Source organism: Apus apus, chromosome Z, assembly GCF_020740795.1.
Source record: "Apus apus isolate bApuApu2 chromosome Z, bApuApu2.pri.cur, whole genome shotgun sequence".
Taxonomy (NCBI): Eukaryota; Metazoa; Chordata; class Aves; order Apodiformes; family Apodidae; genus Apus; species Apus apus.
In genome coordinates, this window is record NC_067312.1 from 71,451,072 (window position 1) to 71,478,294 (window position 27,223).

General features: G+C 37.8%; 1 protein-coding gene across 4 annotated transcripts in view; it reads left to right on the forward strand.

The window, feature by feature from the left end:
* The window catches only part of XRCC4 (X-ray repair cross complementing 4), a 180,785-nt gene that overhangs the window by 63,308 nt on the left and 90,254 nt on the right, over positions 1-27,223 (forward strand). For all 4 annotated transcript variants that reach the window (XM_051643409.1, XM_051643410.1, XM_051643408.1 and 1 more), the window contains exons 4-6: positions 13,484-13,650; positions 19,613-19,765; positions 20,348-20,451. In XM_051643409.1, coding sequence (XP_051499369.1) covers positions 13,484-13,650; positions 19,613-19,765; positions 20,348-20,451 — 424 coding nt within the window. The remainder of the gene's footprint in view (positions 1-13,483; positions 13,651-19,612; positions 19,766-20,347; positions 20,452-27,223) is intronic.

A 27,223-nucleotide genomic window follows, 5' to 3' on the forward strand; every position in this document is an offset into this window, starting at 1 on the left:
GAAGACTTGAATTTGTTTGGTGAGTCCTTATTAGTATAGTACCATCTGGCACTATAGTCACAAACAGTCCACTATAGGAAGTACTCTTGAGACAAAAGGGAGAGAAACCACACCACCCACCACCACGCCCCAAGAAAATGAGAATCTCTGTTAACTGTGAAAGTTTATGTCCTACTAATGCTAATTTATGTCCAAGTAGTCTAGAACAAATTTTGGTTGTCAGATTTCTGCATTTCTGATCTTTTTTGACAAGGAAATACAGATGAATACTCCTTATTTTTTTTCATACTCCTTTGATTATTGTTGTTTTTTGTTATGCTTAAAGATGTGGTGAAGTTAGCTACATCTATTTAGATTCCAGAAGAGGTGTTCTTTGAAGAGGGCTAGAAGGGCTTATCTTCTTTGTGTAGGATCTCACTCTGTGCATATCTGTGGAGTAATTAAAGTCTTAAAGAGGCTGAGGGAAGTCTCTTGCCAATGATTAAATCAAACAGCAAGAAAAGGTGCATAAGTGTAGACAGATAAAACTCTGTAAAGTTTATTTCACATGCATTTCAGACCTTAGTCTGAGCTGGTGCTTCTTTCTACATGAAAATTGGAGTTTGGCTTTTTTGTTTGTTTCTTTTAGATTTTTGGATGGAAAGAAATATGCTGTTCATATAATGATAATTTATAGAAGTGTCGTCCTCTGTGCTTCACACTGCTTGGATTTTTTTACTTCTTTGGAGATTTTTTATATTCACTATATTTTGTGATGCAGTGAGTATTTCCATATTTGTTGGTGGGGCACCATGTGTGCCGATTTTCACCACATAGTTCAGATGGATAAGTTGAGTACTACAGTACTACAGAGTACAAATCTTCAGTCTCTTATTACTTGAATGGGATAAAATAATTCAATTAATTTTTTACTAAGTAGTAAGATGTTTGGATCTTAAAGGTTTTAGCAAGTGGCTGTCAATGTCTTGAAAGGAAGGATGTTATAAACAAAGGGTAGAAACCACCCAGAAAACAGTCAATGGTTGTTCTAAATGAACCCTGTGTTATTACTCACACTGGAAAATTGTTTGTAGTACTTAGCTGGGAACACTTTTATATTTTGCCTTGGTCTAGGCATTATCTCATGCTTATTCACGTGGTTATACATTTACTTTCCAAGCAAAAAAATCATGTGCAATCATTGAGCTGTTAACTGTCGGAGTACAGCATTTTCAGGGGGAGTCAGTCTTAAATTACTGCAAAATGCCAGCATGTTAGTTCCAAGGGTGTATTCAAGAAGCACTTTATAGTTTCCATTACTTCCCAAACCTAAAGGTCAATGTTTGAAGGGAAGTAGCTCCCAAGACAAGTTGTCTTCATATCTGACAGTTATTACTCCAGACATTTCAGTTTTTATTAAAATTTTTAAAGAAAGTTGCAGTCTGGCTTTCACAAGTAGGAATATGATCGGTTGACAGGTAATTTTAAAATACTCCCATTATGCAGCAGCTAACATGTAATGTGGTGGTGTTTTTTGAATATTGGAAATATTAATCATTCATATTTTGTTATCTTGAAACTCCTACTGACAGTAAAATCACAAGCACTCCTGCAAGCCTTGCTTTTATTTTGGACATTTTTGTTAAAAGCACATTTATCTAGATCTACTTTTCATAACTTTTGCAGAAAGTTTTCTGGAGCTTATCAGGAGGGTTGCTTGGGCTTTTTTCAGTGTTACATGTTCTACTTTCTGATTAAATGTTCAGAAAAAAAGAGCTTCACACTCCTATTTTAAAGATTTTTCTTAAATGAGCTTTGTTCTAGCATAATTTTTGAGTTGGAAACCTGAATATAAGTGCAGTATATTTGACAAAAGAATGCCAGCCAATTAAATTAAAAATCCTTGGCAGGCATCCTTTCGTACATTTGGGATACTCATGTCTTAAACACAATTAAGTATATATGTGATAAATTTGTGTGTCAGGTGATTTATTATAATGGCCCATATTCTGTACTTAGCCTGAAGAAAATGCATTCTGATTTAAGCTCTTATTAGGCTTTTCCTCTGAAATCTAAGTTAACATAGTTGTGAACTGTTCATGTCTTTAAACTCTGAGACTTGAATCCAGATGTTCTATATAGAGTCTATTGTAGTATTGCCACGCTGTAAGTTAAACAAAAAACAAGGTAGAAAACGAGTTTAGATCTCCAAGTAAAGCTCATTTCGTAATTAATTTAGGACAGTTTTTAAAATAATGAAACGTGCGAGTGTTTTACCCTGCTTCCTAAGGAAACAAAGCTTATGGGATCAAGCTGTGTGCTTCTGCTGACTGCGAGTCTCTTACCTCCTCCCTTTTCCCCCAATAACTTTTGAAACTACTGGCCAATTTCAAACACATTTGACAGGAGTAAAGGTCTCAGAGATATCAGGTTCCTACTAGTTTCATGGAAATAGGTGGCTGGATGGAAAAGAGAGACCCTATTCATATGTCTGCTTTGGAAAAAACTGTGGAATGAGATCAACTGTATTATTAGACACTAGCAAATTCTCATGGGAAAGAGAAATTATGAATGCACTAAATTAGGGAAAAGCTTTGACTGGATTTCTCACCTTCTTAAACATTAGGGGATCCAGCACAGGAGTAATAACCATAGGAAACCAGCCTTCAGGGGTTCCATTGCTCACATACCTGCTCGCTATTCAGTGGGGTAGGAAAGTGATTATTCCTGGAGCCACTGAATTAATGAGGAAAAGATGAAAAAACATCTTTTAAGGACGTTCTGCTTCAGTTATCTTTGTCAAGTCAATTCAGAGGCAGACGGGTAGCAGAGAGTTGAATGGGGGTTGTTGCCGGAAGTATATAGAAGAGACAGATTAACGAGAAGCATTAAAGAAGATCGAGTGCTTGGATGTTTGCATAAAACCTGCCAGATTTTTCATGATGAAGTAGTAATTTCATTCTAAATTTCATAAACTACTTGAATTGTTTGTTCTTTACATTATCATGACTGTTACCACTATTTGTGGAACTACAGTGTGTAGCTACCTGTCCATGTTTATTATTTTGATAACTAGTGCACCAGATTTCTTTTGAGATTTGCCTTTGGCCTTTTATTTCAATTGTTCAGTTTTGGGGTTTTTTGGGTTTTTTTGGTGGGTTTTTCTTTGTTGTTGATGTATTTTGTTTTATTTTGTATTTAGTTAAGTGGAACATTGTATCTGATCACACGAGGAAAGAGTTGGAAGGAATACGTAATATTACAGGTGCTGAATATTACCACTGCAGTGCGTTTTAATACTAAGTGTATTTCTAATTTTAAGCAATTTAGTTGCATAGTGGTCAGGAAAATTGAGAGGAAAACTAGTAGCAGCTTTTGGTAGCTTAGCACCTTGAGAGATGAGCTTTGCTTTAGTGCAAATGCCCTGTAATTTTACTCAGTTCATGCCTTTTTTGAAATATATCTCATTTTTTTACAAAGATATGTATATATGTTTATATATATGGTTTTAAGGCTGGAGGAGGAATTACTCTTATGAGCAACAGTTTTTAGGGTAAGTTTGGGAAAATCATTACAGACCACTTTAGGACAGTGAATCATAGCCTGAGTAGATCTTGACCAGATCATGTCACAGCTGTCAAAATTCAGGAGGTAAAGACTATTTCAGTATGGGTGGGATTAAGCTTCACAGAAGTAACTGACTGTATAGATATGTGAAATGTGATGTTTCTGAGGAGTGTAAAGATTAAACAAGGAAGTTTTCAAAAAGCTTTAAAGAAAGACATATAGGTTCAATGCCATTCACGGAAGAAATCAGTTAGTTTCTTGCTCATTAGGTGTTTTCCTGGCACCCACACAACTGCTCTTACCTATCTGAAAGGTTTTCTTTCTGAGTTTTTAAAAAGGGATATTTAAGCCATGTCTGACGTGCTTACAATTTAGTTAATATTTTTATTCCAACACTGTTCCAAACAGCCCTCCGGAAATATAGATATTAATTGTATTCTAGTGATTCTTACAACAGTAAATGCAGCAGGGTGAAAGAAAAAAAAAACAACATTCAAATAGACTGAATATTGATGATCTGCAAATGTCACATTAAGTACTATGTTTATTTTCTCTGTATTTGCACTGTTCCTTTAGTCATAGTATGTATTCCAAATTACATGTATAATTCTGGTCATCCACAGTCAAGAAATACCAGCTGAAACTAGGAGGAAGCTTGTATGACATGAGGAACAGAAAACCTAAGATATATGTAGCCAAAGCTACAACTCTAAGTGTTAGCTCAACAGAATAAATGCTGTCAGACAAAAATAATTATCAATAAATAATCAAGTCTGAACACTAAAAAGGGGGAAGAATGCTGTAGACTAAGAAACAGTGTCTGTCTGAGAGCAAATGGATATAAGGTTGACATGTGTGTGTTTAGGAGACAAATTAGAAAAAAATGTCCCAAACAGCTTTCCAGCTAGACTAGTGAGATTAAGAAACTCTTTTAAAAACTTTGATTCCTTCATCAGAGGTTTTATGTGACAATGTTTCATGTGATTGCAACGAGTTGTCCTCTGTGATTGCAAAGGCCTTAATGAGGTCTCAAGAACACAGGTTTCGTAAAATATCCAGGTCTTCAAAGAAATCTCCCTCATCCTTCTGAACAGAACAGTGCAGTTTTATGTAGAGAGCTGCTTGCTGGAATGATCTAAAATATGGAAAATCAAAATGCAGTGCTTCCAAGGACCTAATTAATTTCCAAGAATAAGAAATTGAGACCTCTGAGCAGAGCTGGCTTTTCATGTTACTGTTTCCTCCACCACAACAACATATCCAAGTCCGTTGGACCAGATATGTGGCATCTGAGGGGCCTTAGAGAGCTGGCTGTTATGACACTGCTCCTTATCAGATCTGAAAGCTCACAGAGATTGGGAGAGGTCCCAGACAACTGGAAAATGGCAAACCTTCCACTTGTCCTCAAAAAAATACTGGGTTAGTGCTCGGAGAAACTACAGGTTGGTCAGGCCTACTTTGATTTCATGGAGCATACATGCCCTCTCAGGGCACACATATTTCTGTGCACATGAAAGAGAAAGTGATGACTGGGAACTGTTGGTGTGGATTTACCAAATGTAAATCATGCCAGACCATGTAAACTGTGTCTGCCTCTGTCATATCTTCTGCAATAAACTGATTGGATTTGTGCCTGAAGAGAGAGTGGAGGATATAATTTGTCTGGACTGGAACAAGGCTTTTGGCACTTTCAGCACTGTCTCCCACAGTATTATGTTCAGGCTGGGCTGTTACAGTTTGGATGAGCAGGTAATGAGACAGATAGGAAACTGGTTGAATGATGTGACTTAGAAGATATAGGTTAGTATGTCATATGAGCTTAGGGGCTGGTAGCCCCTCCTGAAGCACCTCCTGCTTCATATCTTCAGTAACTTGGAGGAGGCAGTGGGTTGCACATCTACTGAGTTTCCAGTTGACACCAAACCGGAATCACACATGGATGCCCTGAAGGACAGGGCTGACACCTGGAGAGGCTAGAGTGGGTGAACAGGCTAACAACTGTATGAAAGTCAGGGGACAAATGCAAAGCCCTGCCCAGGGCTGGGAGGACTGGGGGAGCTAGGGAGCAGCTCTGAAAGTAAGACCCTGAATTCTGGTGGGCAGTGAGCTAGGTCTGAGCCCTGGCAACAGTGGAATTCAGCAGCGTCCTTGGCCATATTGATGGGACCACAATTAGCAGAGCTCAGGTAGGGGTTGTCCCTCTTTACTTAGCATTATTCAGTTTGATACAGCACCTAGTTTTGCATTCCCAGCACAAGGAGGTCACCCATCAGCTGGAGGACTGACAAAGGTGATCAGGGGCTGGAGCACTTGCCCTGTGGAGAAAGGCTGTGGGACCAGGGCTGCTGTTTTAACCTGGGGAAGAGTTACATTGTGTGGCCACCCAGGACCTCCAAGGAAGTTATTGAGAGCCAGGCAATTTGCAGGGGTGCATGTTAGGAGGATGAGGGACAGCAGACATAAATTGAAACCACAGTTTCCAGTGAGATATAGTGGAAAAGTTTTCCACTGTTGGGCCAATCAAGTGTTGGGACAGGTTGACTGGGGAGGTTGTGCAGGCTCAATGCTTGGAGATTTCCAAGACCCAACTGGATAAAGCCCTCATCAACCCGGTCTGACCTTTGAACCGGCCATGCTTTGGGCAGGAGGTTGAACTGGAGCCCTGCAGAGGCCCCTCCTGATTAACAACTCTATGAAGAGCTTTCAGGGTAGGAATCTGCTTCCATGACCCATGATGCAGTATACAACTTGATGAGCAATGTCTGGAATAACTTGTAAGTGGCAGAGCCTACTTCAGCCTGATTTATACCTTTTTCCTCAGGATCCAGATATGCCATCAAAAGGGAAACTAGGGACCTCCTTCTACAGCATGCCTTCGTCCTTCTTAACCTAATAAATTACATTGGTTTCTGCAGGAAAGCTGATAAAGCAGTATTCCAGGGACTACTGTGGTTACTTCTGCACCAGGAAATCTAAATTTTCTGGGAATGTTCCCAGGCACAGAGGCCAGTTGATGGGAAAGAGTCTATGTCCATGTTATTAAACTCTCTCAGCATCCAGAATCATAGAATCATAGAAGAAGGTGAATGCATGCAGAATGCCTCTTGGGGTGCTCCAACTCCTGCCATGTGCCTGCAGAGTGCTCGATGAGGTGGTTTCTGGCATAGGCCAAAGACATGCTGTGGGCATTCTAGTGCTTAGACACATATATTACTTTTGTATTCTAGTGTCTGGCAGTGTTTCCAATTTCTGCCAGATTTAGCCTCCTTGCACTGCAGTCATTAAGGGGGCCACACTGCCATGAACGTGTGGGTTCGAGGGTGTGAGAGACAGTGGAGCGCTCTCCAAAATATTTGGGAACCCCTGCCATACAAAATAGTGAAACCAGATGGAATTTCATCAGTTGATGTGGAGCTAATATGACAGCAGTTTTTGTGGAAGGTTTCTGCAGTGTGTAGTAAAAACCTGAGAAAAATAGTAATCACTTGTGTCAGCTGTTTCGCTCTAAAATAGATGTAATGCCTTTATCACAAAGGAAGATACTTTTTTTTTGGCGGATGAAGTAATACTTTTCTCATAACATTTCAGAAGGGAAAGGCAAGAGTGGAGAAAGGCAGGATTTTTATCTTAAAGTTGATTTTTGTAATTGGTGATCATATTTTTATACTGACTGATGTAGCTGGCAAGATGTCTTGGCTTCCACGGTAGTTTTTCTAGCTTCCTCGAGTTTGCTGTTACATCTGCTTTCACATTGTCATCACTGTATTGTGCAAGTCTAGTGTACTCGTTTTATTACCACACCCAGGGATGTCATGGTTACTGTTGAATGATTTCCCTGGAGATAATAGTGGCACAGCTTAAAAAAAGTCAAGACTACTCACTGATTGAGTTAAGAAATAAAAATGGTATAATGCTTTCCAGATTCAAGCTTGTAACAATGCTTTCTTTGTATAGTCAACAAAGTGTCAGCATCATTAATTTGTAGGTCATATTCTTTAACTCTGTACATGCATTTTCATTGACATTTTCCTTTTTTAGATTCATAGGTATTTTCATAGTGAAAACTTACTTCTATCAAAGTATCGATTCTATCTCAGTTCAGAGTCTGTGTGTAAGGGTAGAAGAGGTAGCTGATGTTTAACTGGCAGTAGCAAGGCTGATTCTGGAAGTCACAGACTGTCTTATAAGAGATTCAGGTCTCAACTGATAAAAGAAAGTTGCTGTATTTTACACTGCCTATTGTAATGCAAGCATGTAAGGGGCATCTTACGTTTGGATTATTGTAACTTTCGATGTTGTCTTGTATGTTATGGCTCATCTCTAACTCTGTTGTAAAGAATTTACTTTCAGTACCAGCCATAGGCAAGGTCATGCTCGTTTAGCTTTTAAAACCTTGTCCTTGCAAGATTTCCTAGGTATAGATTTGTGCAAGTGTTGAAAAGTAAGTGAGAAAGGCATTTGTTTTGGTTTGGGTCTTGAGATTATTTAGATAGTTTTTTGAGTATTGAAAACATATGGTTTCGGACTGTGGGATTTTTATTAATGAAGAACTCCCTGATGGCTCAGCCATTCTCCTTAGTTCCCAAAGACTCAGTTGAACTGGCATTAATGGGTAGCATGGGATGACCAAGCTTTAGGAAGACTGAGCTCTGTCACAGAAATATCCCTCCCAGAGTAGCTCCCTTCTAGCATAGGGAAGGTGTTGAGAGATGCTCAGGACAGAGCAATGACAAAAGGATCTCTTGTTATATGGGCCTGCAGGGCTTTCCTGCTTCAGTGGAGGGGTCACATCTGCTACTACAGACTGCAGGTCTTGATAAAGACAGAGACTACAGAGCTGCTTTGTGCTGTTAGGCTCTAGTGGATTTTTTTCCTCTCCCTCAAATTCTTCATTAATATTTCCTTGGTGAAAGGACATTTGTTTAGACAACACCTTGCAGGAGGCAGCATCTGTCTGCAAGGACATAGAAGTTAGTAATTATGCTAACCCAGCTGATGTTTACCACAGTTTGAAATACTCTGATGAGAGAAGCATAGTGCAAGGATCTCGAGTCCTACTCTGAAAATGTAGGAAAAATGGAAGTGAGGTGAGTTAGAGACGATTCTGTTACAGGTGGTAGGTTGACTCATACAACTAAGACTCCATTAATTAGTTCACACTCTAGGAATATTTTCATTTTAAAATCAGACCTAACTGTCTGTAAGTGTAAAAAGTATTTGTTAAATAGTTTTCATAATAAGGAAAAAGGAAAGATGATGCATTAAGATTGAAGTATAGAAGAGGGAGAGAGAGACACACACACACTGTATATAGCTGATATGACCTGCCAGGATAGGAAAAGACAAAATCTGTCTGTCTAAATAATTTTTTTATTCTAGCTTGTGGAAGTATGGAATTCCCTAACTACATTTTGGATAACAAATACTGTCAGAAACAATCATCAGGGTACCATGGTAATACAGAGACAAATCGTTGCCAGCTATGCAGATGCAGTATGAGTTCCTAGCAAGGTTCTGTATTTATCTTTGTGTTTCTAATAAATAAATAAATACATTTTAAAATCCCAAGAAAGAATAAAACAGATATTGAAGGAGAGCAGTGTATTAGACACAGTCAGTTTGTTGTCCACTGGGATCTCTAGCAGATATGCTTATTCTCTCTATAAATGAAGTGTTTAGTACTTCACTGTTTTACCTGATGTTTGCTTGAATGACCTGAAACAGGAAGTAGAAGGTACATTAATTACATCTGCAGATGACATAAAGCTAGAGAGCTACAGCATGTGGAAGAATGGCAAAAAATATAAGTTGATCTAGAGAGCAGCAATGTGCAGGAATTTACAAAACAAGGCTCACCTTGGAAACCTGATCTAAATTGTAGACATGCTATATGTAAAACAAGCTTAGTGACTTGCTAATGTTGAGCTTTCGTTCATGCAGGAAGCAAGGTGATACTCCACCCAGTTAGCTGCTTCTTATGTTATCCTGATCTTTAATCACTTCTAGTGACTCTTCGTGAAATAGTTTGCGGTTTCATTACTGTGGCTTTAGCAATCAAGGACAAATAACTGGACTGTTTCTTGATTTAGTGGCAAGGAAAAATAAACAATATGTGGAAAAAATTATTCCTCCTTTTAAATTTTTTTTTCCCCAAATAAATTCAAAATTTAATAGAATTCTGTCTTAATCAGTGCTGCAAATTACACGTCTGTCCCAAATTCAGAATCCTTGCCTCTTTCTATATTGTGCCTCTACTCCTTCAGCAGTTTGCTTTCCAATTTGGCATGCCAGCTGGGCTCCACAGCAAAACTGTCCCGAGGTTTTATTTTCTTTACCTTGTTTTACAAATGACTTGTGCTTTGCCTTAGTGTTTTGGAAATTGAATGGATTTGGCTGCCTTTATGGCTTATCAGTCTCTCAGCACTGGGCTTTCTACAGGGGCAATGCCAATCAGTTGTAATTCACTCAGATAACAGTGCTACTATTGTTAGCACTAACTTTTCTGTTTGTTAAATAGGTGGTGTAGTAGCTCATTGTAACCAATAATTTCATGTTGAAGAAACAGCCTAAGAAGTCTTATTGTTATACTTTTTATAACAGTCTGTGTGGAGAAGGCAAAACAAAACCACATATCCAGTATCATGTTACTTCTGGCTTAATTAGGGCTGTAGCTAAAATGTCCTATGTTTTTTCTGCACTGAGGTGCTCGAGACAGCTGCAGTTTAACTCAGATAATTAATTGCTACAACTATGCTAAGTTAAGATTAGATGACTGAGGAGGGAAAGATACAGAATAATAGCTGTTTTGCAGAAGCCTTATAATTATTTATTTATTTTCTTTTTAGTTGATGTGTGAGCACCTGCCTAATAAATTTAAGCCTTCCGGTGATGAGCTTGCTTTGCGTACATTTTGTGGGCCTCCTAGAAATGGTCCACAGATCACTGTTGTGGACAAAACTACAGGGAAGTTTAATGTGAGAAAGTACAGAGTAGTCAATTGCTTTGCTTGCAAAGACTGAATTAAAGACTAAATTAAAGACTAATTGTTACTTGTGTTGGAATTTGAAGTAAACACCTAAGAAGATGGCCAATCAATTTCATTGTGTCTCTGCAGCAGTGTGGAAAATCTGTCCAGCATCTCCTCTCTGCTGGCTCACCCATTGGCAGTGGCTCATCCGGCTGGCATGCATTTCTTGCTCCTCTCTTTGCAGTGTGACCTCTTCCCCACTCTGTTTTGAGAATTCATCAAAAAAAGTAGCATGCCCAAGAGCCTGGTTTGATGTTTTTTGGTGTATCAGCTTTTATAAAAAGAAGGACATTGTTTTTTTCTTGCAAAATTTCAGAAAGTGTGTCATGGCAGAGGTTCATGAAGATGGGGATGTGTTTTGCAGTTTCAAAACTCCATGTTGCAGAACTCAGCATTGGTTTATGTCACGTGTTTTAGTAAGAGGCTGAAATGATGCTTATTTATAATTACAATCTGCTTTTGAAATGTTTGGCATTGTTTTGATCGTGAGTAGAACCAGGCTTTCAGCTGAAATCTATTGCTATTCACCTTAACCTGTTTTAATATTATTCATATTTTAGTCTTTTGGGCTGAGTAAACTGTTATTTGAACAATGCTTATTTGTCCTGATTAAACATTTGCCTCTACCTTATCTCAGCTGATTATAATAAAAGCATAAGAGAAAAAGTTGTACGCTTCTTGCTGTTTCCTCCATAGCATAAGTAGAAGATTGTGTTGCTATTTATCTGTCCTCCTGTGCTTCTCTATCTCTGCCCCTAGTATTCAAGTGTTGCATGAATTCTTTATCCATACAGTGTGGTGGTGGCTTGCAAGTGATGAAAAACAGTTTCCTTTACACAAATGTCCATCTTTGTTAATGCTGTCAAACAGCAAGTGTGATACCGAGGGAATACACATCACTCTGTGAGTTACTGATAATGTAATCTAATTTCCAAAAATAAATTAAATGCATCTTTTCATCTGTAGCCATCAGATAGATACATGTAAGCTGAAGGGAAAAAACATGTTAAGAGCCAGTGCTCGTGAATTTGGAGGAAAGATCAGTGGTTAATTTGAAATTAAATCTTTGAGTTTACCTCATTTTCCCATAAATCAACCTTGCTGAAGAAGCTCATGATGGTATCATGTCGTTGGAGACTTGACTTCCACAGATAAATATCTAACTTTATGGTCTCTTATTTGTTTCAAACAATGCTTTTAAAATATTTATAAGCGATTTTTACAAGTCCTTTTTCAGCAAAACTTTATGTATAGTAGTAGTAAACTGTTTAAAAAGTGCTAACAAACACTGTGCATGGTTTTCACAACAGATGCAAATGTCTTTTATTGAGTTATTTTCAATGTCCTCCCAAGTAAAGTGAACTAAAGTGAGGAGAAAAACTGATGAAATGGCATTTCTTATTTTAAAAGATGACGTGCCATGACACAGACTGAAGTCTTTCCTAGCATGTACCTCTTGTGTGGATTTGTTTTTTAAGATGTTATTGCCTTGTTTTAAGTTGAAAACATGAGTTATAGGCTTTTTTTTTCACAGGGAAATACAACAGTTATGTCAATCCTTTTAATAATTGTAAGATTTTAGAGAGGACCCCTTCTTCCACGTCCTGCTCACCAGCTTGGTGTTTCTGCAGGCATTTCCAATCTAAGTCAAGTAATTTTGAGGAGTCTTTCCTGATAGATCTGCTTGTTACTGTAGTGTAAGCTGCCCAAAGTCTGGATTGTGTCAACTAACCCACTCTGCTTTTCTCTGGATCTGCTCCCTCAATTGCTTTTTTGTCAAGCTGAGCAAATGGTGGTGCTTCTGGGTGTAGAGAGGCATTGGAGAAACCCCTTGTGGCTTTTCTAGGCTCTATCAGCTGCAGGAGTGTACCTTAAAGTAGTTGTTCGGATTCCTACCCACTCCAGAGCACCAAACTCAGGTTGTTTACTTCTCATTTACTTCTATTAGAATAATGCACACAATCCTTTTAAAGAAGCCTTAATATCCTTCTTCAGTTGCCTCGGACTGTCACATTGCATATTTTGGTATCTCCATCCAGCTTTTCATGGTGATACTGTTTTATATGTATGGCTGAGCTATTCCTCATTCAACATAATAGAAACAACAGTTTTCCATATTTTTTTTTCTGCTAGACTAGGCAGAACAAATCTGTTCTGACCTAATGTATATCCTGTAAAAACATCCCCATTGCTGAAGAAACACATTCTTCATTATTTGTCCTATCCTTTAATTTTATTATATTGTTCAGGCTACCTGTTTAATTGAAGGACTCCCTATATTATTAAGAACTTGCTGTCTGGGTCCTGAACTTGCAGTCAAGTTTTCATCCATCAGGAGCATGTAAGCATTATAGAAATGCATTTGTAGTACTACTTTAAATCAAAGTTAATTAATGTTCTTTTGTTTTATTAGTAATATTTATGTGATTGTATTGCTCCTGTGGGTACCAGAACTGGGCAGAAGGCAAGAACACGTTAACAATACAGTTAGATTTTCAGTTCACGTGATTCTACATTGCATCAAAAATTCCTTTTATGTAAAGCCTGTGGTTGCACCATTATACTACTGACCACCTCTAATCTGTACAAGAGTAGATTGGTGCTGTAACATGTCTTACTTGCTACATGACATCTCTTTTCTTGCCCACTGGAAAGTATGTCAGTGCTTATGTCCTGTGCCTGTTGAATAACAGGTGACCTCTATGATGTATTAACTGCATAAATAATTGGCATGTAGATTATTCCACATATTCCACAATTCTTCTTGTGACAGATTTATTCTTTCACTTTGAACTGGGGCACCATAAGATATTTCTTATAATTGTGAAGTCTGTATTCAAGTTCAAGGGATCAAGATTTTGTCATATTCATAGGACAAATGACATAACTAATTCTCTCCTTGTGTCCTAGTTTAGACTTGGATCTCTGAAGCTACAGAAAGTTTCCAGTCCAGCAGAAGTGGTTAAGGAGTTGATTGGTTATTGTCTGGACTGCCTGGGAAGACTGCAGGCAAAAAATGAACATCTGCAAAAAGAGAATGAAAGGCTTTTGAGTGACTGGAGTGATGTGGAGAAGCGGTAAGTTTAGAAATGCATTCACAGGTGATACTTGAGAAATTCACAAATACTATCAGCCCAGGCTTTCCTGATGAGCACTTTTGAAGTCATACATAGAAAGAAGCACATTAGTTTTTCTGTCCTTGACAAATGTTCTTAACCCAGTTATCTACAGCCCATGTAGTTGTGTATCTTCTTATATCAAAGATACAACTGGTATCACAAGCTGCAATTAAAGCTTTATGATGTAGCAAAAAAAAAAACACCTCACATTTTCTCTGTAGAATCTTCACTTTCTTCAGGAAGCCTTTTCCATTATTTCCTATAATTCTTAGAACTAGCAGTTTAAATTATTTCCATTTTTTAGTGGGAAATAAGTTGCCATTGCTTTAATGGGTTTGCCTTGTCAAACAGCCAGTCTTGGAAAACTGTGTTTAAATAGGAAAAAGTATGGTTATTTTGTGAGAGATTTTTGTAATTGCCATTGCATTTGTGGTCTGAACTGCCTGCCACTGCACTCTGTACTGATCCATGCTTGTTTCAGTTAACATAACACACTCAGCACATACAAGTCAGAGATTTATCTTGTTTTTCTATAGCTTTATCTGAAAAAACACATTTAGGAAGATTAATGAAAGAATGTAGCTAATTGGCGTTAATTTACCTTGAAAAAAGAGAGCTTTTGGGAGGAGTTAGCTTTGTTTCCCTCTCATTAAAATGTGGAACAGTTTCTCTTGACAATCTCCCTGACAAGCATATGGCCTTCCTAAGTAGTGTTTTACTGCCTAACAGTTTATTGAACAATAGCGTATTGTATAACCCGTATGCTGTACTGCATTACACGCTAATATGTAACAGGCATTAGTGCTTGCATCAATTTCCATGGTGGTGTAGCACTTTTTAAAGAGTAACCCCAAAGAAAAATAAAAAAATATAAAAAAAATCATAGTTGCCTTACGGCTTCTGCTCTCTGGGGCCGCCTGTTCAAGCTTCAAAAGTGAGTGGTTTTCTGTAGTGTGTTTACACTCTGAATAGCTGAAACATGGTTTTTCAAAATAAATACTGGAAGTTGTGTGGTCACCAAACTTGGGCCATGTCTACTAAAATGGAGTAGAAAAATAATTTTCATCCCAGCAGTGTTTCTTTTTTGGTTTGAGTTTGGGTTTCCGGGTTTGTGTGGGGTTTTTTTGTTGTGTTTTTTTTTTCCACAGCCTAGTCTAACCCTCTGTCTCTTTTTGCTCTTTTAGTTTCAAATGCTGGACCTAGTGTTGTGAGTTTCTTAGACCTGAACAAAAGCTTTGCCCATCTTTGTTCAGTAGACAGGATTACAGGCTTCGCATTCTGTATAACTTGTGTTGTTGAGGAGTAAAACGTAAAATATAAAGCACTTGATACAGTGAATTGTGCTCCCTGTTTGCCTGGAGCTCCAGAGTTTCAGCCCCTGCCTTTCCTTTTCCTTCAAACCTCTCTCTTCAGAACCTCATTAGAATTAGGACATAATATGCTGACTTCCAAAAGCTGTGTTTGTTCTGTTTAAGCATGGGGCACTAGATGGAATAAATAAATCTACCCATTTCAATTTCCTTACTGTAATTTTCTAGACCATCGTTGTAATTTTGTGAGCTCAGCTCAGCAGCATTGCCCTGAACCTCTTCAGGGTCTCTTGAGGTGTAAACTTGTTTTACTTTCTCTTTGGTCTGTAAAATGGCAAGCAGATTTAATTCAGGAAGGCAGAGCTGCCTAGTGAGTAAGCTTTAGGCTGAATACCAGCCCTGATCTGCTGCTATCAATTGCCTCAACTTAGATGAGATAATTTGTTCAGCTGAAAACAGCTTGCTGCTGGCAGCCCTGTGCCAGCTGCAGAAATGTTTTTTGCTGCTTACCTCTGCACTTCAGGTTCATGTAAAGGTGAAAGGCTGGAGCAGGCCAAAAATCCCTTTGAAGAGAAATCCCCTGCAACATCAAATTGCTAAAATATTTATTCAATCTATTCTAAGCTGTGCAGCATCTGAAGTGTTGAGAGTGCTTCTGGTTTAAACTATAACTCCCTTAATTCTCATAATCTTGCTTATTGTGATGACCCAAATGTAGGATTTTTACCTGACTGGACATTTCCCTACTTTTAGATAGTAACCCATAGGTATGAGAATTATTGGCTAGCTAGACTGTTCAGCACTTTATCTAAAAACATAAAAACATAAAAAATACTAAGATGCTATCTGGCAAGATCCGAATACAAAGGCTATGGAAATTTTCAAAAGTATTATTCTGCAAGTGGGTGCCTGGAGGGAGCGTGTGTGTGTGTGTGTGTTTGTGTGTAACTCTGGGATGGATGAGTACAGTATCAGAGAATAGCTATTTGGTTTATTTCTTACAGATAATTAAGCTGGTAAGGGTCAAGTAACAATAATCTGGAGGAAAATAATTCCTTTTCCAATAAAAAACAAGTTAAATTTCTGATTTGGGTGTGGTATGGGTTTGGTAAGAAACATCTAGAATTAGTGCAGACAGCCAAAAATTAAAATAGCTGCTAATTTATTTTGTGGCCAACTGTAGTGACAGTGTATTTAAACCATAAACAGCTTATAAAAATTCAGGCTAGGTAGCTTGGTGCATGAAGCTGACTGCTCAGCATGAACTCATCAAGATTCAATACCCTTACCCATATTGGGGGAAGGGTGAATCTAAAAGGTAATAGAGCAGTGCTATAAGATCAGTAATTATTTTAAACCACTGAGGACAATGATAAATAGCAGAGATGTTGAATTTTTTCTTTCTTGTGTTCAAGTGTGAAAAATCTATAAATGCCATTAATTTACACAGTTAACGTTAACCTCTGTGAAGCCTGTATCATTGCTCCACTTTTAGGCAGCACTTAAAAACTGGACGGTTACCTTATTTTTTTCAATTACTGATTGTAACCATTCCTAATACTAGCTCCTTTGAGTAGTCTGTGCAAGCTCTTTGGTGGCTATCAACTTTGGTGTGACTGGGACATTAAAAGCATTGCACTCACATAGCAGAGAGATGTAAGAATACAGAAGTTGGAAAGCAGATGCAAATAAGACTTGCAGTACTCTTAGCCACTAACTTGCATTTATTTTCGTTGCACTTGAAGTTGTCTTTGAGATGAACAGCTTCTTTATATGGCCTGGGGAGATGGTATTTTAGTGAGACAAATCACACACAGGCACAAGCATGTGACAAATTGCAATTAAAGTTTGTATTTGTAACCGATGAGGTATTGGAATGAAATCCAGCCAGCTTTGCTTAGTGGTCACGTAATTCAGGTAGTGCATGCCTGAGTGAATCCTAAAGGCTGTGCAGAGTTACAGCCAGAGCCACCCCATGCACACATACATTCTGCATAATTAATGCATCCCTGTTCCCAGGCAGCAGAGGACTGTTCCTTTTTACTATTCTGGTTTTTAGTGTCATCTTACACTATATAAGAGTATAATTTTTAAAGGCTCATAACTTACAAATATAGCATTAATGTAATACGATTTTACACTGATTGAATGTTATGCCTAATTAATGTCATAGTTATGTCTGGAATTATTTATGGGCTAATTCAAAGAACAGGAAAAAATCCAAACAGGTATGCATGTAAATGAAAACAATCATACAAGATTAACTAATGGCATAACCCTAATTGATTTTTGCATACAGGGAAGAGTTAGTGTTCTAATCTATGTATATGGTCAGTATGTAAATTTTGAGATGCTAATATTTTGCTTCAGAGGCTAATGAAATTGGCTAATCTTGCAATAGGTTTCTATGGTATTCTTCTCCATGTCTAGGCATCATCAACTTTACTTCATGGAGAGGTTAAAGTTATGTGGATTTTCATCACTGGATGTCTTTGCAGGATTCAAGGGCCTCACTGAAGTTCTCTTATATGACATCTTTTTGGCCTAGTCAGCAAAATTTCTGAATGTAACTAAACCAGCCTCAGCTGCTCTGACACAAACCAGTCCACTGGCAAAATAAAGGCAGAGTAATAAGCACTTTCTTTAGTTATCATTGTTTTGTGTGTGGGAGAGGGGACTTTTCTACAGGGTTTGATACTATCAGGGTTACTATATTTTACACAATATCCTTGTTTTCCATTTTTATGTGCATAGACATAATTGGTTTCAAGTATGTAAAAAGGCAATTTTCCCAACAGCTGCATTTATTTTTGTATTTTCATATATTTTTTTAATGGCTGATTTCTACTTAATAAGTAGAAGGTGTTCTCCTTCCAAGCACTGGTCAGGGCACTTCAGGACCCTGTGTTAGGATTTATGCTTCTTTGTGAATTGTCTGTTTGTTCCCCACAAAAGAGTTAACTTTCCTTTTGTAGATGTGAAGTCTCCTGGTAGTTGATTAGTACATATGGTCTTTCATTTAGGAATTATTGAACCGATCTATATGGTAATAATATTCTGCCATTTGCATTTAAATTAGATGAATTATTTATCAACTATCAAGCATATCCCCAAAGCGTTGCACAGTAGACTTAATACTTCTTGAGATTATTTTCTATTGCCTTTCTTCTTCCATCATATATGGTTTTGATCTATGAACAAAATAAATTACAAATTAATATTTTTAAAGACTACTGTGCATTTGGGTTTAATAACAAAGGCAGCCTTCTGAAATTTTTTACCAACTTTGCACAGGTTAGTTAAAAAAATGTTGTTTATAAGTTATGACTATTTGCTATATTGTCGTTACCATGATCAATAAGATTACCAAAATGTTTATTTGCTTGTTGTGAGCATAGCTATTGAAATGCTTGTGGTTTAACCCAACGACCAAAAAGTTATGAAGTACAAGAAGTAAATATAACACCGCATTTGCTGAAAGTCACTTCTTTTATTGTGCTTATGTTTGCCTGTGTTCCAGTTTTGCTCTGCTTATGAGATGATATAGATCCATATTCTTTATTTTATGTTTCCATTGTGCTTTGTTTTATTGACATTGAAACACCTACAGGTGCACATTAAACCTTTAAAAACCTGAAGAAGATTTTGCTCTGAAGATATTGAGAGCTTTTAAAACATTTTTTAATATGTTGTAAGTGTCCTCTACCAAGTAATTCTGATGGGTTCAGGGGAAAAAAAAAAATATTCTTGCTCAGTGGTGGCTGCAAGTGAACCAAGATCTCTGCTCTGCATCTGTGTAGTTCCAAATTGAGTCTGCAGCACTGGAGCTACTAGCATTGTATTTGTCTGAAGGCCTGTAAGGGGTTATAGCTGCCATCAGGTGTTGCTGCAGTGTCCTGCTGAGCTTTGCCAGAAACTGGTTTCTGTACCTTGCCAGCTCACCAGAGCAAGACTTGCATGGAGACCAGAGCAAGACTTGCAAGAGTAATGATGGAAAAAAGTTTGGCAAAGGTCTGTATCACCCATGTCTGCCTGGGGAGTCCTGGCAAGGAAAGAATCCTGGAGCTTGTTCCAGGTGCCCAGGTATTTGGTGTTCATCTCAGCCCATCCTGGAATGGAGTTGCCTTTTTCTTATTTATTTTTTTGGTTTGCTTGTTTTGTTTTCTGTTCAAATATACCTCAGGTCAGACTGTGTGGTCCTGATTTGGGACCTGTCAAGCTTAATCATATCTATTTGTAATCTCATTATGTACACCTTGCTAAGGTATGCCCACTATGCTGAATTCACCATTGAAACTAAATAACAGTTGCCTATTTAAATTTTGGTTTCCTCAGATGCACATGTGCAAGTACGTAGCAAAAAAGGCATTAAAAGAATATTTCCCTTTGGAAACTTTTCCCTTTTGGTAGCAAAATTCACTGCATTATTCTATGAAAAAAAAAAAAAAGAAGCTTCTTCTGGCCTATTTCAGACACAAGATGCTGGACTAGTCATGCGTGGTTTGGTATGGGGATTCCTGTAATAAGAAGCTGGCTTTGCTGCGAAATTGTCTTCCAGGAAACACAGAATTTTAAAAAGAAATAGTCTGACGGCTAATTTTACATTACAGGCTGGAAAAATGTGTGGAAGCTAAAGAAGAGCTAGAGGTAGATCTTTATAGCCGATTTATTTTGGTGCTGAATGAAAAGAAGGCAAAGATAAGAAACTTACAGAAGTTACTGAACGAAGCTAAAGAATCTGCAGCAGATGCCAAATGTACAAGGTATTTCTTCCTTTTCCTGAATTACTTAGTGTCATACCTGATGCATATTTTAGTTTAGTTTATTTTCCATTTCCTTGGCTATAACAGTGAGTTGCAGTTCTTCCTGCCTAAGTGCTTGGTTATCAAAAAAAAATACTGTTACTCATGAAAGCAGAGGGTTCTCTGTGATGTCACTGCAAGTAGCAGCATAAAGCTTTAGGTGCTGTATCCAAGAACTTTCCTTTTCATTTTTCTGTTATATTGCAGTTGATGTTCTGATCAGAGTATGTCTCTGCCATTTACAGAGGTGTTACTTTCATATGCATTCTCTCTGAATTATTAGATTCCTTTTGTCCCTTGAGAAACAAAAATATACTAGTCTAAATGTTACTATGTACTGTTTATTTCAAAAGTATGCAGAGAAAACAAATCATTGTAATGCTACAAAACACCTTAATTTGCTTGTTATTTGGCTTTTTTAATATCTTAACGTACCTTTTATTGTTTGGCCTTGTATATCAATATGTTAAGTGAATAACAGATGGCAAAAATATGTGCCTTTTTTTTTCCTTCCCCCCCCCCCCCCCCCGCCCCCCCCTCTAGGGATAGTGTAACTACCACTCAGATGGCTAAAGGGAGAGGAAATGACTATGATGGTAGCACTGAGGAGGAAAGTGAAAATTTAACACAGGCCTCATTACCATCAGGTAAGACAGAATGTGTTGTCTTTGGGGAATATCAAGGACATGCCAATCACTTTATATGAATAAACCTTAATGAAGACAAAATACTACCTGACAAATTGCTCTGTGACAAGCCAACCTGCAAGCCTTAAAAATCGCTCTTGAAGCCAAATATAATACTGGCATTTTCAAATTAGAGAGAGGAAGTTTAAAAGCATGTTGTACGAGTGAAGGAACTGTCATTTCTTCCAAAATGACAAATTGCATCCTTTGCTGAACTAATGACAGTCTAACAGTATCTAAACCATCAACAGTTCCACTTTAAATTCTAGGAATCATGACGTGTATGCGATGATTGCTAAAGTGGAAAATGCAGTTCCTGACAGTTTCAATAGTGTTTAAAAAGGGGAAAGAGGGGAGGTTTAATAGCTATAAAAAGAGCTGTGTGCCTATATGGAATAAAAATATCTTTACAGCAGAATGAATTTCAGTTTTTCAGTGAATTTTTTGGCCTCATGAAATTTAACTAATTTTCTGGGACTAGAGATTTGTCAAGTGTATGAGGTACAGCATTTGCCTGTTCTACAACACTGTAAATGTAAAGAAATTTTGTCATATTTTGGCAAACTAGTAGGAACATGCAGGACCAAAAGTTTAAAACTGCCGTAAAGTTACTTATATGTATAAACTTCCCTTCAGGTCTGCAAAATTTGTATGGGTTCTCTCACTGGAGCCTTCTCTTTTCATCATAGGTAAAGATAATCAAGACAACGACTTGTTACAACAGTTTACTGTGCATAGTGGGAACCAGGAGTGTTCAAGTCCTTGATAATGCTGGTGGTGTTCAGCTCTGTAACTCATATGAGGTCTTTTTATGTTGAGGACTTTCTGGTGTAATATAGGGTAGGCAGAGCTTCAGACAAGTAGAGAAATCTACAGTCATAAAAAAATCATTTTCTGTTGCACTATGCTCTTCAGAAATCTTTCCTTTCAAGTGGCCTTTGTTCAGTTCAGGTTTCATGGGGAGAAATACTTTACTGACAATACTTTAGTTAAAAAGCAAGGAGAAGTGAAAGGTGTTGCTTCTATTATTGTCTTTTTTTTTTTTTTTGCTACGTTCAATTGAATTTACTGAGAGTTTTGAGGTAGACATATGTATTTAAAAAGTAAAACAAATTCCCACTGCCCTGTTCAAACAATCACAAGGGACTGGACTGATCAATGTTATAGAATAAAAATTATAACTGTGTTTTTTTTTTTTACTTGTAAACACAAATGAGCTTTCTGTTGCCTTTGAGGGATTCTACACTCAGTATTTTTATAATGACTAGGGAATTCTGTCAACTGCAAAATTTACAGGTCGTATGAAGACTATAAACTTAATCCTTTGGGTAACACATAAGGTTTTAAAGGTAATGGTGTTCTTGAACCTGCACAATGAGTGTTACTTAAGTCAGTTTATACTCTTTGTCAGTACACAGCGTTCTCTTTCCATGAACAACAGAAAAGCACAGATAGGAGCTGAATATGTTAACATGGTCTATGATTTTCACATGAAAAAAGGGACTTGAAACAGCCTGTGTTTCTGTGAAGAAGAGAATGATTCAGGGGTAGTGACATGAGTGGATAATGAAGCTCAGAAACATCAAGCGTCAAGGACTGTGAGGCATAAAAGGTAAAACAGATAATGTTCGGATTTTTTCTGTCTAGCTTAGTTTTCCTATCTCTTAGTCCAACATTGCATTTATTTTCCTTTTGGATTTGAAGTGTCATTGTGTGTGTTACAGCAGTCAATGAGGATTGCAAGATCTTTGAGAATATTTTAACAGGTATTAGTGAATGCCACAATCATATGAAAAAATGCATGTTTTAGAAACTACTTGAAAGGAAAGTGAAGGCAGGTGTTTATATGTACAGCTATACACATAAAAACTGTGCATTTCTATATGTGCACATCCAAAATATAAAAAGTGGGAAGCTGATGCTGGTGGTCATAAATGAGAAGTAGGAACTGCAGGAGATGGGTGAAGAAAGCCACACAATATAAAGGCGGAGGAAATCTCAGGCCAGAAGGCACAAGACCAATGACCAGTCTTCCAGTCAGTTTAGAACACATATGCAGGTCTTCTTGGCTTATTAGGGCAATGATTAAAAATTAGCTAGTATTTGAAAAGCAGCTGTGGTCAATAAGTGCTTTTGGTTTGTGTTTAGATGGGGAAACTAGGCGTAGTTGCATCATAAGTAGTTATTTTGTAGCAACTAAGAGGGACATGAAACAGCAGCTGTGAAATCTAGACAGTTTAAAATTAGCCAGTCAGGATACATTGAACTGCAGAGTTTAAAAAGCTGGCTGAGGATTTTTCTTAACCACAAATAAATTTTCTTCTAGAATTTTCAGTGCACTGAGGTAATTCCAGAGGATTTGGAAAAAAGTTGTAAATATTTACCAAAAGTAAATGAAGCAGCTCATTCAGTTATGGGTGTTTCAGTCTGGTGTTGATCTGATGCAAATATTGGAACCAGACTCAGTGAAGAAAAATATTGAGAAAAAGAACAAGAATTCTTAATTACAATCTTTGTAAAGGAGCAGAAACTGAAGGTTGCAGACTAGATACTCATGTCTTCTGTCATAAGATTACCAGCTGGCTGTAAAGTAACAGAATGACTTCCATAAGATATGCTCCACCACATTTCATTCAACAAATTAGAACATGAAAATTAATATAACACATGATAAATATATCCACAAATGAGGTAATCTATCTGTCTCAAAATGTAAATAGGAAGTTATCAAGTCATCATATTCGTGGAGTGTGAAACTGAAGATAATTTATAGAAAACAATTTGTGTTGTGTGATGCACCAACTATAAACAAAACTTATGCCTTCTAACACAGTTTAATGCCATGATTCCCAGTCCTTTGACAGCTATATTTCACTTGAGAAAACCAACAATATCTCAACTTTGCTGTGTCTAGCTCCTTCTGCCACATAAAGCTGACTACCTCCAGCGATTTTTGGTATCTTCCCCAGATGGGCCCATCTAGCAAAGCCAAGAGCTAGTTGGATAACATTTGCACTCTGCTGCATATGCTGGGAGGGAGGCCGTGTCCTGCCTATCCTTACAGGAACCAGTTTGAGCTTAGCCACGTTAGTTCAGTTGTCTTCTGCCTGACCTCTCATCAGGTTGTGACTTCCCAGTGCTACCTGCCTCACCTGATAGGGCATCACTGGCCTCGTGTAAGTCTGCTTTGGAAATTAAGTAGCATATGGACTGTTGTCTGAAGAAGCAGTGATTTTCAATAGGAAAAAAAAAAAAAAGAAAAAAAAAATAATTAAAGAAAACATTGAGTGGGAAAATAAGCAGATTTGCAAAGTTATGCCAAAAGCGACTGTGGAATTTTGAGTCAAGATACTATTTTGCTCCTTGATGCAGTGCTGTGTCAAGTTTGGACATTGGCATTTGAAGAAAGTTGTAAATATTAGCAGAGTGACTTTGTGGTAACAGTGGAGGGATTAGCAGATTTTTTTAATGAAATGCTGGGAAGGATCTTAAATGATTGTTGTTTTCATGGCCTGGAAGATACTATGATGCAAAATGATGTCATTGTTGATGGTCTTTCCCTCCAAGAGATACAGGTGAACTTGAAAAACTGAAAATTGAGATTAGATAAAGTCGAAAGTGGGACATTATTCTTGACAGGAAAATTAACTATTGGAACAGTTTGTAGCAGGTTATGCTGCCACTGCTAGTGTTGAAATCACAATGGCATGCTTTTAATAAAAAGGCAAGATCTTGTTCATATAAGCATGAACTTAGAAGAAGTACAAAACCTATGTGATGTCAGGCATTGCAAATGACTGTTACTATGAGAACTTTTCCTCTATAACAGTGGTTAAATTGCAGAATAAAACTGTTTCTTGAGTCTTCTACAAATATGGTTTTGCTCATGCATGAATACTCGAGGAGCAGGTGGGTTTTCAACCTCTGCACAGCAGTTGATTACATTTATTTTTTCAGTTTCAGATAAATTTTGTGTGGAGGCCCTTTTTCCTAAAATAACAGTTGAACTGTAACCTAAAAGTTTACCTAAAAACTTAGGTTTGGGGCACTTACAGTGCCATTTATAGATATGATTTATAGTTTGCTTTTCGTCAGCATTTTCTACTTAATAGCTGAAAGCCAAAATCAACTGAAGCATGGTTAAGTATTGTCTCTAATTTGGACACCATGTAGTTAATACTTTGTATTGTAAAAGAACAAATTAAAATGTAATTAGTAGGCATTTTAATGTCAAGCACTTGGGAAAAAAACTGATGTATATGGGGAGTACAACTTTCAGAAGTAGTACGACTTTTAAGTAATACTGTATATCTTTCTATACAACAACTTTGCCCATTATGGCACGAGCATGAGGGAAACTTATGTGACAGAACTCCCATTTTCAATGTAGTGTAGTAAGTTTTTAAGCATCAGCTATATATGATGTGTCAGGTCCTTATAAATGTCTGTGAGCTCTTGTTTGAGAGAGTTTCTGCTCTGGTAGGAGGACAGGAAGGAAATCCTCCTACTTGTTAGCAGTTTTTCATGAATGGGGAGATCTCAATAATTCCTGGGAGCAGGGGGAGGTTGCTTTTGGTTTGTTTTGTTATTTGTTTTACGCCAGGTTTGTTACGATTTAGCTGGGCCACTGTAACCAGATATAGTTGTTTCTTTCACTACTGATACTTCAACAATGTTCCAGCAACATTGCAGGTGCCTCACACTTCAGATGGCTGATGTGCTGTCTTGTGTTTTCCTGTCTTCCTCATGTGTTTCGTCTTGCAGTTCAACTCTTAAATCCAATAGCTGTTTGGTGGTTTCTTGCTTTTTGGGTTTGTTTGTCTGTTTGTTTGTTTTTCAGCTTGACTGTTGAGTTTTTTTTTGTTTGTTTCTTTTTTCTTTTTAAAAAAGCTGGAAATTGCCAAATCTGTTTTTCTCTTAGCCCACAGGAGTGACATGGTGACTCAGCAGGTGCCACCACATGGCTGCAAGAAGTTTCTGTCATTTCAGAGTTCAGAAACCTCATTCTGGATTAAAGACAATACTGAACACAAACCCGCTGTTACTGATTCCTCTTTTTTCTTCTCAGTGCTAAATTTTAGTTATTATTTGCTATAGCTATTGAGTCCTTTCTGCTGGGAGACCTAAAAGGACAGGGAGATTATCGGACTAAGAACACATCGTTTGATGTCACAATTACAATCATGTCTTTATCATATGAATGAAACTCTTTTATTAGCTGAAAAATACATCAATGGGACACATATCAGGAAGCCTTTAAAACAGTGGTAAGGATTGGAGAAACAACCACCCTTTCTGCATCTTTCTCAGGAGGTTGAATCATAGAATCATTAGTGTTGGAAGGGAACTTAAAGATCACCAAGCTTCAACCCCCTGCCATGAGCAGGGAACCCCACCACTAGATCAGGTTGCACAAAACCTCATCCAACCTGGCCTTAAAAACCTCCAGGGATGGGTCATCAACAACCTCCCTGAGCAACCCATTCCAGTTCCTCACCACCCTGGTGGTGAAGAATTTCTTCCTGATATCTAACCTAAATCTCCCCTGTCTCAGTTTAAAACCATTACCTCTCGTCCTATCACCGTCTTCTCTGATGAAAAGTCCCTCCCCAGCTTTCCTGGAGCCCCTTCAGGCACTGGAAGGTGCTATAAGGTCTCTCTGGAGCCTTGTCTTCTCTAGGCTGAACAGCCCCAACTCTCTCAGCCTGTCTTCATAGGAGAGCTGCTCCAGCCCTTTGATCATCTTGGTGACCCTTCTCTGGACCCTTTCCTTTCCGACAGGTCTATATCTTTCTTGTGCTGAGGTCTCCAGAACTGTACTCATTATTCCAGGTGGGGTCTCACCAGAGCAGAGCAGAGGGGCAGAATCCCCTCCCTGGCCCTGCTGGCCACACTTCTTTTGATGCAGCCCAGGATGCAGTTGGCTCTTCGGGCTCTCTGAAAGATAGATGAAGGATAATAGTTTCCCACTTCACAGTGTTTGTAAAATGACCAGTGAAGAGAAAGTTAGTCCTCTTCCCAGATATAGGATGAAACTGTAGGGAAAGATGTTATATACTGAAATCTAGAATAGAAATGAAGGATAATATAGCAGGTGCAGGATAAGCAATGGAATAAATGGTTTTGCAATTTATTGTTATTTTCAGTTATAACCCTACCATATGTGGATCTCTGTGGACAAAACAAGGCTGCTAGACACCAATCTACATTCAGCTTACTTTCTCTCCATTTTATTTTATCTTGCCCTGTCATCTTTCACATTGAAATTGGTGGAAGTTCCTGCTCCTTGGGGAAAAGAGGGATCTCTCATCCTGTTGGATTAAATGAAATTTTATGTTCTGTGTTTCTTTTCACATGTATGGAAATATTCCATGTTAAGTGAATTGTTAGACTTTCAACTCTCATACTTCTCTATGTGCTTCAATATGAGGAAAGATTAAAAATGGTTTTAATACACTCTCTATAATGTCCAAAATAAATAAGAGCAAGCACCTTGCCACTTTCCACTGGTTTACTATGCAAATGTTCTCATCCCCCTCATTCAGATTCTTGCCTTGGGGTTTCTATGCTGTGCCTTCAGGAGGCTGTGGACCTTTAAATTTAATTAGATCTCTTGTGTCGTCCAAACCACTAATGGCTTGATGTTGCTGGTTAATAAGCTTTGATCAAAGTTATTTTAAAAAGTGCCTTTTATAACAGCACCTGACTGTTCCACTGTGAAAACTTCTCTTTT